Source organism: Mustela putorius, unplaced genomic scaffold (assembly GCF_011764305.1).
Source record: "Mustela putorius furo isolate JIRA1106 unplaced genomic scaffold, ASM1176430v1.1 tig00003987_pilon_pilon_pilon, whole genome shotgun sequence".
Classification (NCBI taxonomy): Eukaryota; Metazoa; Chordata; class Mammalia; order Carnivora; family Mustelidae; genus Mustela; species Mustela putorius.
The window spans coordinates 2,394,655-2,407,425 of record NW_025422126.1 but is presented as its reverse complement, the minus strand read 5'-3'; the positions used below and the strand labels follow the sequence as shown (position 1 = coordinate 2,407,425).

Sequence of the window (12,771 nt, the reverse complement as noted above, 5' to 3'; positions counted from 1 at the left end):
CTCTCCTTCCCAATCCCATCTTGTTTCATTTTTTCCCTCCCTACACCCAACGACCCCCTACCCTACCTCTCAACTTCCTCATATCAGGGAGATCATATGATAATTGTCTTTCTCTGATTGACTTATTTCTATCAGCATAATACCCTCTAGTTCTATCTATGTCATTGCAAATGGCAAGATTTCATTTCTTTTGATGGCTGCAAGTATTCCATTGTGTGTGTATATAAAATTGTGTGTGTGTGTGTGTGTATATATAGATATATATATATATACACACACACACACACACACCACATCTTCTTTATCCATTCATCTTTTGATGGACATCTAGATTCTTTTCATAGTTTGTCTATTGTGGACATTGCTGCTATAAACATTCGGGTGCGCACGCCCCTTTGGATCACTATATTTGTATCTTTAGGGAAAATACCCAGTAGTGCGATTGCTGGGTCCATAGGGTAGCTCTATTTTCAACTTTCTGAGGAACCTCCATACTGTTTTCCAGAGTTCAAGCCTATTAGTTTTATCCCATGTGCTTGTTCAGTAGTCCTCTATCTGCTCTCAAACTGTCCCTTCTCTGTTATTATCTCTTCTTCTGTTTTTATATTTGATGTTTTTGTTATTTTAACTGATGTTTTAACAGGTAGGAGGAGGAAACAGTAGTAAACACAGGCATTTAATTAGATATATTTAATCAGAAACCTCAAGGAAAACATTTATATGTAATCTGTGTCTCTTTGTCTCTGCTAGGTGAAATTAAAGTCCACATTTGCTTGACTCAGAAATGGCTAGCTTCAATCACACTGGTGTTAACCATGTAGTCTTCTACCTGTTGGGCATTCCAGGCCGAGAAGACCTACACATGTGGATTTCCATCCCCTTCCTCATCTCCTATGTCTTTGCTCTCCTTGGAAATGGTCTGCTCATCTTCATTATCCTCATCAGGAGCAGCCTCCATGAACCTATGTATCTTTTTCTCTGCATGCTGGCTGGAGTTGACATTGTCTTTGCCACAACCACAGAACCCAAGGCATTGGCCATTTTCTGGTGCAATAGTAGGGAGATCTCTCTTAACAGCTGCATTGCCCAGCTCTACTTCCAGCATTCCTCCTTTATTTCTGAGTCAGGCATCTTGCTGATGATGGCATTTGACCGCTACATTGCAATATGTTATCCACTGAGATACACCCTGATACTCCCCCACTCTCTGATAGGGAAAATTGGTGTGGCTGTTTTCATGAGAGCACACTGTACAATTTTTCCCATGATATTTCTTCTGAAGAGGCTGACTTTTTGCAGAAATAACATCCTACCACATACATTCTGTGAACACATTGGCTTGGCCAAGTATGCCTGTGATGATATCCATGTAAATATCTGGTATGGATTTTTTGTTTTAATGTCAACAGTGATCCTAGACATTGTCCTCATTTTTGTTTCCTATACTCTGATTCTCCGTGCTGTCTTTCGTATCCCTTCCCGAGATGCTCGCCACAAAGCTCTCAACACATGTGGTTCCCATGTCTGTGTCATCATCCTTTTTTATGGGCCTGGGATCTTCTCTGTTCTCACTCAGCGCTTTGGCCGTCACATCCCGCTACATGTCCATATCCTGTTGGCCAATGTCAGCATGCTTGCTCCACCTATGCTGAATCCCATCATTTATGGGGTCAGAACAAAACAGATAAGAGACCAAGTGTTTTATGTATTGTTTCCAAAGCAGAAATAACGGGATGGCAGAGACTGCTTTCTAAGAAACTCTGGTCATTTGTGAGATGGGCTTTCACAGCAGTGAACCAGAGAACTAGAAATGAATCCCCAGCAAAATAGCTCCTTGAATTATGGGCCTCTGGAGCAACTTACCTAGGACTGTCAGACTTGCCCCCCTAATCAATCTGTTCTTAGATTGATTCTTAACCCACAGTACCTGTGGGTTGACTGGGATAGTTACAGCTCATTATTTGGGGAAGGGACTGGTTTCTCTGTAGTAATCATGTATAACTCTGTAATATTCAACTCAATTTTGGGAATAGACAATATAATAAGTCTCATTTAGATAAATAGTTTTCTGTCTTGAGCTGTGTCAAGCCCTGAGACCCCTCATCACATGCTTGGACACCTATGTAAACCCTTCATCCCTTCATATGCTTTCTCAAATTATCATGGGCATTAAGAGGACTTAAGTCAACTGTACTCCTAACTTTTGACATTTTGGGAGTTATTTCTCAAAAATCATCCCCCTCAGATGGTACAGAACAAATTCAGACTTCCTTTCCAGCAATACTTTCCCAATTACTTTTACATAGTCTGTGCTTCAGTCTCAAGGAACTGTCTGTCTCTAATTTCTCCATGTTCAGTCATGTTGTCTTGGTACATTTCTCTATGGGATTCATGTGCCTGGAATGACCTCTGCTGTCCTTGATCTTTTATTTTTAAAATAAAAAAAAATAAAAAAATCTGAGAGTGCACACAAGTAGTAGGGAGGGGCAAAGGGAGAGAGAGAAGTAGACTCCCCACTGAACAGGGAACAAGCAGGGCTCAATCTCAGGACCCTGAGATTGTGACCTGAGTCTAAGGCAGATGCTTAACCAACTCAGTCACCCAGGTGTCCCTGTCCTTGACTTTTTAATAAATTCCCTTTATTCATCTTTCAAGGTCTAGCTTGGTGTCATCTACTCAGTGAGGTCATTATAACCACCTCATCTCGAATAGAGATATGACTTCTCGATGAGGTGATATTATATTGTTTGACTTCTTTTGAAAACATTTACTTTGTTTTTTATATAAAGATTCCATAAAAAAATAAGAAAATGAAAATTGCATATAATCCCACCACCCAAAGAAATTTACTGTTATCATTTTGGTATAGAATTTTCCAGATTTTAAACATAACTCTTACTCCAACAACTGTAACCATACACACATATTCAGAACTTAGACATGATTCCGTAATTCAATATTATTATACAGGCCCATAGTGTGGCTATTTTTTTTTTAAAGATTTTATTTATTTATTTATTTGACTGAGAGAAATCACAAGTACACTGAGAGGCAGGCAGAGAGAGAGAGAGAAGGAAGCAGGCTCCCTGCTGAGCAGAGAGCCTGATGCAGGACTCCATCCCAGGACTCCGAGATCATGACCCGAGCCGAAGGCAGCGGCTTAACCCACTGAGCCACCCAGGCGCCCCCAGTGTGGCTATTTTTAAATGACGGTACATTTGGAAATCTGTTAATGACTATTTTATCTTTTAATCATTTACTTAAAAAGCATGCTTGCATTCTTTTTTTTTTTTTAACAATAGCTGACTAGTATTCATCATTTAATTAATTAATTAGTTAATCAATTTTTAAAGCTGTCATTCATTTGAGAGGGAGCGAGAGAAGGGGAGAGAGGAAATGAGTGACAGGGTGGGGCAGAAAGGGGCAGAGGCAGAGGGAGAAGCAGACTCCCCACTGAGCAGAGAGCCTGATATTGGTCTTGATCCCAGGACTCTGAGATCTTGACCTGAGCAAAGGTAGATGCTTAATGAACTGAGCCTCCAAGATGCCCCTCATCCTTTTATTTTTTAAATACTTATGTTTTTGTTTTTGTTTTGTTTGAATCAAATAACTTTATTTTTTTAAATTTATTTTTTATTTTCAGCATAACAGTATGCATTATTTTTGCATCACACCCAGTGCTCCATGCAATCCGTGCCCTCTGTAATACCCACCACCTGGTACCCTGACCTCCCACCCCCAGCCCCTTCAAAACCCTCAGATTGTTTTTCAGAGTCCATAGTCTCTCATTGTTCACCTCCCCTTCCAATTTCCCCCAACTCCCTTCTCTTCTCTATCTCCCCATGTCCTCCATGTTATTTGTTATGCTCCACAAATAAGTGAAACCATATGATAATTGACTCTCTCTGCTTATTTCATTCAGCATAATCTCTTCCAGTCCCGTCCATGTTGCTACAAAAGTTGGGTATTTGTCCTTTCTGATGGAGGCATAATATTCCATAGTGTATATGGAATATACACTTCCTTATCCATTTGTCCGTTGAAGGGCATCTTGGTTCTTCCCACAGTTTGGCGACCGTGGCCATTGCTGCTATAAACATTGGGGTACAGATGGCCCTTCTTTTCAGTACATCTGTATCTTTGGGGTAAATACCCACGAGTGCAATGGCAGGGTCATAGGGAAGTTCTATTTTTAATTTCTTGAGGAATCTCCACACTGTTCTCCAAAGAGGCTGCACCAACTTGCATTCCCACCAACAGTGTAAGAGGGTTCCCCTTTCTTCACATCTTCTCCAACACATATTGTTTCCTGTCCTGCTAATTTTGGCCATTCTAACTGGTGTAAGGTGATATCTCAATGTGGTTTTAATTTGAACCTCCCTGATGGCTAGTGATGATGAACATTTTTTCATGTGTCTGATAGCCATTTGTATGTCTTTATTGGAGAAGTGTCTGTCCATATCTTCTGCCCATTTTTTGACACGATTATCTGTTTTGTGTGTGTTGAGTTTGAAGAGTTCATTATAGATCCTGGATATCAACCTTTTGTCTGTACTGTCATTTGCAAGTATCTTCTCCCATTCCGTGGGTTGCCTCTTTGTTTTGTTGACTGTTTCCTTGGCTGTGCAGAAGATTTTGATTTTGATGAAGTCCCAAAAGTTCATCTTTGATTTTGTTTTCTTTGCCTTTGGAGACATATCTTGAAAGAAGTTGCTGTGGCTGATATCGAAGAGATTACTGCCTATGTTCTCCTCTAGGATTCTGATGGATTCCTGTCTCACATTGAGGTCTTTTATCCATTTTGAGTTTATCTTTGTGTACGGTGTAAGAAAATGGTCGAGTTTAATTCTTCTACATATAGCTGCCCAGTTTTCCCAGCACATTTATTGAAGAGACTGTCTTTTTTCCACTGTGTATTTTTTCCTGTTTTGTCGAAGATTCGACAATACTTATGTTTTTGCAATCATTAACAACATAAGTGCTGTGTTAGGGACATTTTTGTATATAAGATTTATCTAATAATAAGCTTTGCATATTTTCAGCCTTCAAAATAATTACTAGGTTAGGGGTATGAAGATTTTAGTCTTCTCTGGCATATTGAAAAAAGGCATCTAGGGAAGTTATTAATTTTCATTCATCAGAAATACATGAAAGTGCCAAAATTTATTGTACCCCCTACTATTATTTAGTAAGTAGTTCTATTTTATAAAAATCTGCCACATGACAGAGTAAAACCATTTTTCAATATTCTTTCATTTGAATTTATTTAGTTAACAGATACTTTGGGTAATTGTTATGGATATTCTATTTCTTTGTGGATTAATAGTAACAACCATTTATTGAACCTACACAAAACTTATTTCATACTTTATCTTATTGAATCTTCACATTAAACTTGTTATTGCTTTTAAATTTTACCCATTTTGCAGATGTAATTTGAAGCTTAGTGAGAATATATAACTTCCCCAATGTATTAATATTTATTGAGAGTATTTTCTCAGGTGGTTTAAATTACAAATTCTGTAATTTTCTTTGAATGGTTTGGTTGGCTTTTGTTTTACTTAAAGAAATAGAGTATGAAATATTTTCAAATCCATCTTCCTTTTCCTTTTGTGGGTTTTATTGTTTTAGTCTTAGAATATTTTCAACCTATGATTTGATTATTTTTATATATCTTCTAGTTTATTATGGCATACTTTCTATAGTTAATCTTTCAAGAAATATATTAATAAATTAAGCAACAGAAAACAAACTTCAATGACCAATAATAAGAAAACTGGGGCATGATTGTTAAATTTTAGTATGTTTTTCAGTTTTTATATGATTATGTCTGACTATATGATACAGTTAACTTTTTTCTCTTTTTTTGATATAGTTAACTTTTTTCTGTAACATGTTTGTCACTCAGTAAAACGTCAGAAAACAAATTTTCTAATGTTTTATGAGCTAAAGAACAGGTAAAACTTATTGTACTGTTCAAGCCTTCTATATACATACCAATAAAAAATGATTCAGTAATTATTGGTGACAAGAGTTAAATTCCTCACAGTGATTATTTGGCAGTTTTGTGTAATTCTTGTAATTTTTTTCTCTGAAACAGCTGATCTTTGAAACACAACAGCTTTGAGATTGTTAGTATACTGTTCAGTAGGCTATGATTATAGCTACATAGGTTTTCTATTGGTTAGTGTTCTTTTAGTGGCCTATTTATATGTTTTATTCCCAAGCATTTTGTGCTCATGATTTAAGTTGACGTTCTTTAAATGTAAAACTGGACTTTTTGTTTCCATATCTGATAATCTTTGAGTTTTATTGCTATGCATAGTCCAATTTTCTTTTTTATTTCTAATTTTTTTTTATTAGTTCCAGAGGTAGAACTTAGTGATTCATCAGTTGCATATAACACCCAGTGCTCATCACAAGTGTCCTCCCTAATGCCTATCACCCAGTTACCCCATCCTCCCAACCATCTCCCCTCCAGCAGCCCTCAGTTTGTGTCCTAGAATTCAGCATCTCTTACAGTTATATTTCTTATGAATTTAAAATACTGTTTTAAGAAGTTGATTCTTCTGTCTCTATCCTACAAATTATTTAGCCTGTCTTTTTGCATCTCTTTGCTTCTCTCTCCAAGTTTCTACAGATCTTTTAGTTCCTTTTAACAAACTATTTAACAAATCCACTGAATTTTTTTAATTTCAAGAATTGCATTAAAAATTAACAAGTATTTTTAGAACAGTTTTAGTTTTATAGAAAAATTGAGTTGAAAGTACACATTTCCCATATACATCCCTACCTCCTCAGTTGCCTAGAGTTTCTCCTATTTTTAGCATCTTGCATTTGTGTGATACATTTGTTATAATTAATGAGCCAATACTGATACATTGTTAATAAAACGAATAGCTTACATTAACATATACTCTGTGTTACACACTTCTCTGGGTTTTAAAAAAATGTATAATGATATATATTTACCATTACAGTATTGTACAGAGTATTTTCGATGCCCTAAAAATACCCATGTACCCCCTATTTGTCTTTCTCTTGCTCTCCTTGAACTCCTGGAAACCACTAATTTTTTTTTTACTATGTCTATAGTTTTGTCTTTTCCAGAATGTCATAAGGTTGGAATACTACAGTGTGTAAACTTTACATGCTGCCTTCTTTCACTTAGTGTTATACACTTAAGGTTCTTTCATGTTTTGGGGGGCTTGATATGTCATTTCTCTATATTACTGAGTAACATTCCATTGTATGGGTGTACTAGAGTTTGTTTCCTCATTCACCTGTTCAGAGATATTTTGGCTGCTTTCAAGTTTTGGCAGCTATGAATAAATCTTCTATAACATCTGTGTGCAAGTGTTTGTATTGATATAAGTTTTCAATTCTTTTGGTGATTGCTACAACATATGAAAAGAATATGTTTAGCTTTTTAAAGAACAGCCACATTGTTTTCCAAAATGGCTGTACCATTTTGCATTCCCACCAGCAATGAATGAGTCTTGTTGATCCACATCCTCACCAGCATTTGGTGTCAGTGTGTTGGATTTTAGCCATTCTAATAGGAATATAGTGGTATCTCATTGTTTTAATTTGCAATTTTTAAATGAAATATGATGTTGATTATCTTCTCATCTGCTTATTTTCAACATCATGGGTTCTCCATATCAGATTTCTCATATTTTGTTTTCCTAGACAGAACATATGCTGCAAATTTTACCCCAAAATCATGCTTTCGAGGACCATAGTTATGAATGCTCATGGTTATCTTCCTTAGGTGAAGGGATTATTCTTTGACAGGAGACATGGCTCCTCCAATAAGGAGAAATGGGTGGGAGCTGATGCAGCTATGTTTTTATGTTCAGTTTCTTGAATTCGTGTGTTTCCAACTGATTTATTCTGATTTAGTAGGCAAGGTTTTTTGCCAAGCATAAAGAGCTAGGTTTTGGAATCAAGGTTGGAGCTTTGAATATACATATGAAATGTTAATTAGGTAGAGAGATTTAGGTTAATTAGGTGGAGAGATTAGGAGGTTTGATTTAGCTGACTTGAGCATATGTGTAAGATTGCTGGGCTCTGTTAATAGTCTAGGTTGGTAATTATGTTAGTGGCACCATTTTGATTTCCAGGTGACTAGCCAACTATGGTTTTTGTTTTGGTTCATAATAATGTTGAGATGGACTAGATAAAATGGAGAAAAAGATTTGAAGGTATTGATGGGGGAGGGGATGGGTTAGCCCAGTGATGGGTATTAAGGAGGGCATGTATTGCAATGAGTACTGGGTGTTATACATAAACAACGAATCATGGAGAACTGCATCAAAAACTAATGATGACTAACATAATGCAATGAAAGAAAAATAAAAAAGATTTGAAGGATTTGAGCATCTTTAAAGGTATTATAATGAAGGGCAACAGAATTTAAAAATTAATTAAGAAAGGAAATTATACAGAGTGGGTTGGAGGGTTAGAAAGGAAATCATGGTATTGATTAGTAATTAAGAAAGGGAATCATACAGAGTGGGTTGGAGGGTTAGAAAGGAAATCGTGGTATTGATTAGCAGGTTTGGTGAGATTAGTAAGCAGATAGAGTCAGCATATAGTTGGGCAAGTAATTGTGGCTAGGCAGTGGGATGTTTGAATTAGTAAACGTGGAAGTGGAGAAAAGGTGTAATGGGAATGCATAACTAAAGTAAAGTAAAGGAAAGGAAAATGCAATTGAAATCAGAGGAGGAAATGGGAGCAAGAGCACAAGGTAAAGAAATGGTTTTCCAAATGAACATTGAAATCTCTATGACATGAGTGTAAAACATGCACGCATTTGTTCGTGAGGATATCGAGAGAATCTTGAGACCACTTTGAGGAATGGGGAAGGTAGATAACATTATCTCAAAGCAGTGTTAGCTCCTACACTAAAGTGAATGAGCACTAGTATGGAAAAAATTATTAAAGAAAAATTCCTATCAATAATAAAAAATACTACATGGAAATAGAAACATTGCTGTAACAGTTCCTTCTTTGAAATATCAAACATTTAAATAATCTAGGACAAAATGCAAATTTATATGTAAATAAGTTCATTATGGAATTTTTTAACAGAAAAATATCAGTTTTATTTATTTATTTATTTTTATTTATTTTTTTTCAGCATAACAGTATTCATTGTTTTTGCACCACACCCATGCAATCCATGCCCTCTCTAATACCCACCACCTGGTTCCCCCAACCTCCCACTCCCTGCCCCTTCAAAACCCTCAGATTGTTTTTCAGAGGCCATAGTCTCTCATGGTTCACCTCCTCTTCCAATTTCCCTCAACTCCCTTCTCCTCTCCATCTTCCCTTGTCCTCCATGCTATTTGTTATGCTCCACAAATAAGTGAAACCATATGATAATTGATTCTCTCTGCTTGACTTAATTCACTCAGCATAATCTCTTCCAGTCCTGTCCATGTTGCTACAAAAGTTGGGTATTCATCCTTTCTGATGGAGGCATAATACTCCATAGTGTACATGGACCACATCTTCCTTATCCATTCATCCATTGAAGGGCATCTTGGTTCTTTCCACAGTTTGGCGACTGTGGCCATTGCTGCTATAAACATTGGGGTACAGATGACCCTTCTTTTCACTCCATCTGTATCTTTGGGGTAAATACCCAGTAGTGCAATTGCAGGGTCTTAGGGAAGTTCTATTTTTAATTTCTTGAGGAATCTCCACACTATTTTCCAAAGTGGCTGTACCAACTTGCATTCCCACCAACAGTGTAAGAGGGTTCCTCTTTCTCCACATCCTCTCCAACACATGTTTCCTATCTTGCTAATTTTTTGCCATTCTAACTGGTGTAAGGTAGTATCTCAATGTGGTTTTAATTTGAACCTCCCTGATGGCTAGTGATGATGAACATTTTTTCACGTGTCTGATAGCCATTTGTCTTCATTGTTTTCATATGTCTTCATTGGAGAAGTGTCTGTTCATATCTTCTGCCCATTTTTGGACACGATTGTCTGTTTTGTGTGTGTTGAGTTTCAGGAGTTCTTTATAGATCTTGGATATCAACCTTTTGTCTGTACTGTCATTTGCAAATATCTTCTCCCATTCCGTGGGTTGCCTCTTTGTTTTGTTGACTGTTTCCTTTGCTGTGCAGAAGCTTTTGATTTTGATGAAGTCCCAAAAGTTCATCTTCGCTTTTGTTTCCTTTGCCTTTGGAGACATATCTTGAAAGAAGTTGCCTTATCAAAGAGTTACTACATATCTTAGAAAGAAGGATTCCTGTCTCACGTGGCTTTTATATTTCAAACGAGGTTACTACCGAGTTTAATTCTTCTATTATAGCTCCTCTTCCCAGGGTTTTTTATTTAATTTTTTATTTTATATAAACTATGCAGCCATCAAAAGAAAGAAATGAAATCTGCCTCACAACATGGATGGAACTAGAGGTCTTTTAGCCAAAATTCGAGTTCATATGATCTCCCTGATATGAGGAAGTGGTGTGTACATGAGAATGAAGAATTGAAAGAGAATGGGATGGGAGTTTAATGACTCTTCTACATATAGGGTGTCCAGTTTTCCCAGCACCAGGTGGGAAAAATAGCAGTGTTGGTGTATAAGATGTATTGTAAAAAAATATATGTATAAATGTATTGTAGTATGTCACTGATGTGGACTATTTAGTCACTCAAAATTTTCAGGGAATATTTATAGACTACTATGTGGCATTGCATTAGACTGGAGACATATGCAGCTGAATTAAAGGAGCTACATGGCTGATAGAACATTTATTACAAACTGGGGACATTTATTACCAATTATAAATTCAAAATACCTGTATTTTGAAATAAAGCATGCAACATGTACAGTTTTATCTTACCATATATAAATCCATGAATAAGGGAGAAAACAATCTTGGAAGGTCATCAATGAAAATGTTCTATTGATAATCCTTGGATGTTGGAATCAAAGGATTAGTCCTATATACAAAATGATATAAATAAACTTTCTGTGGGTTTGATTTTATTAACATTTTATCGTGGCATGGTCAACATAGCACTTAATACATATTGTTTGAATGGGTGGTGAAAGAATAAATGAATGTTTGAGAGAATCTATAGGATTTTAGCTCCTAATATGCCTCTGTGCCTTCTGGAAGTCAAGGATGAAAAGGATGACCTAAAGTGAGGTGTGGGGCCTTGATAAACGTCCCTAACCACAATCCTATCCTCTGCCCTGCCCTCTCCCCTCTAAAACCTCTCTCTCCTTCTCTGTTCTCCCAAGTCCATACAGCCTCTTGGTACTTTTCATAGGGGGCTTCTAGTATTCAGGAAAGGAAGGGTTAAGTGCTTACTGTTATGTCACTGCAGTAGTGGAAATCCCAAGGGAGAAGAGTCACATGAATAAGTTCATGGTCGCCATGATATTTTAAAGATGCTCAGATGCAGTTCCTCTTTCAACCTGGTCCCCTGGCCACTGCACAGAGTCTCCTGGTTGTGGGAACACCCTGCCATCTGGGCAGGGGCATGGCTTCTGTCTGTGGTTCCTCAGGGCTGTGACAGACAGTTTGGGTGAGGAGAGATGTAGGTTGGTATTGACTCAGGATAGCCTGATTCCTCTCTGGGCTCTTCTGTTCATAGGCATCAGTGGTGGGGTCTGAGCGTGGGGATGTTTATTGTTGAAATATATAGGGAAAATGATGGATTGCCATCATCATTTGGTAACCCTTTAGAGGCTGTATTTGGAATTCTCCATCCCCTGGCGGCAAAGACAGAGAGGAAAGACCAAAATGTTTCCCTAGATGCTTTGTGGCATAGTGGAAATACGAGTGGAAGGAGAAGCAGGAGACCTTCTTGACTCACTTTCTCTATAAACTTGGGAAAATTGCCTTTCTCTCTGTGGCCTTGGCAAAAAGTTACATGATCATTCTAAAGCAGGGGTTGGTAAAATTTTTTTTGTAAAGGGCAAGAGTAAAAGTCTTAACCTTTAAACATGGTCTCCGTTGCAACTACTCTGTCCCACAAAAGTAGTACTGAACAATAAGTAAATATGGTGAATGGTTGTGTTCCAATAAAATTTTACTCACAAAAGCAGGTGATTGGCAAGATTTGGCCCACAGGCTGTAGTTTGATGACCCCTGGTGTAAAGTGCCAACCAGAATTGATCTACCCAAACATGAGTCAGAGATCTAAAATATTGAGTGGAACTGGTGATACGGGAGTGTTGTCCTATGGTTGCATTTCTGTGAGAGTCCTTTCTTCTGGCAGTGGTAAGGGGTATAAGCCTGGAGACAGGGGAAGAGTGGAATAGTCTGTGGAAGCTCTACCTCTCAGAAGAAACTGATTTCATGTGAGGAGAATCAGTGTGCTGAATGAAGACGGCAAATTTATGACCTAGATGTCATAACTCACCTCTGTGGGAGTGAGTTTGAGTTTGACTGGTTAATGACTGTGTGAATTTGGGTGGGTATGTCTGTGAAGAAAAGTTTAAAAGTGTGTATGTGTATGTTAATGTGTTCACAGTGAGGGGCTATTTGTATCAATAGTGAAAATGTGTGTTAGTGTATAAATCTTCATCAAAATTGGTAAGAGTGATTATACACGTGGTGACTATACAAATGAATGTTTGTGATAATATGCACCTGAATGGAAGATTGTGTGTCTGTATTGTCTGTATGTGGATCTGTAGCAGGCACAACTGGAATCAAATCCCAGTGGGTCTGGTTCTAAACCTCTGTGATTTTTTTCTGTATTACATTGTCTTGCATGCCTTACATATTGTGGAATA

At 37.3% G+C, this 12,771-nt stretch overlaps 1 protein-coding gene across 1 annotated transcript; it reads left to right on the top strand.

Moving 5' to 3' along the window:
- Positions 1-784: 784 nt before the first annotated feature.
- On the top strand, positions 785-1,729 carry LOC101689669 (olfactory receptor 52B4-like). Its single transcript, XM_004768225.1, has one exon. The coding sequence runs from the start codon at positions 785-787 to the stop codon at positions 1,727-1,729; it is 945 nt and encodes a 314-aa protein (XP_004768282.1).
- Positions 1,730-12,771: the final 11,042 nt, after the last annotated feature.

Coding starts and splice junctions, on each gene's coding strand:
- LOC101689669 (XM_004768225.1), top strand. CDS start 785: ATGGCTAGCTTCAATCACACTGGTGTTAACCATGTAGTCTTCTACCTG.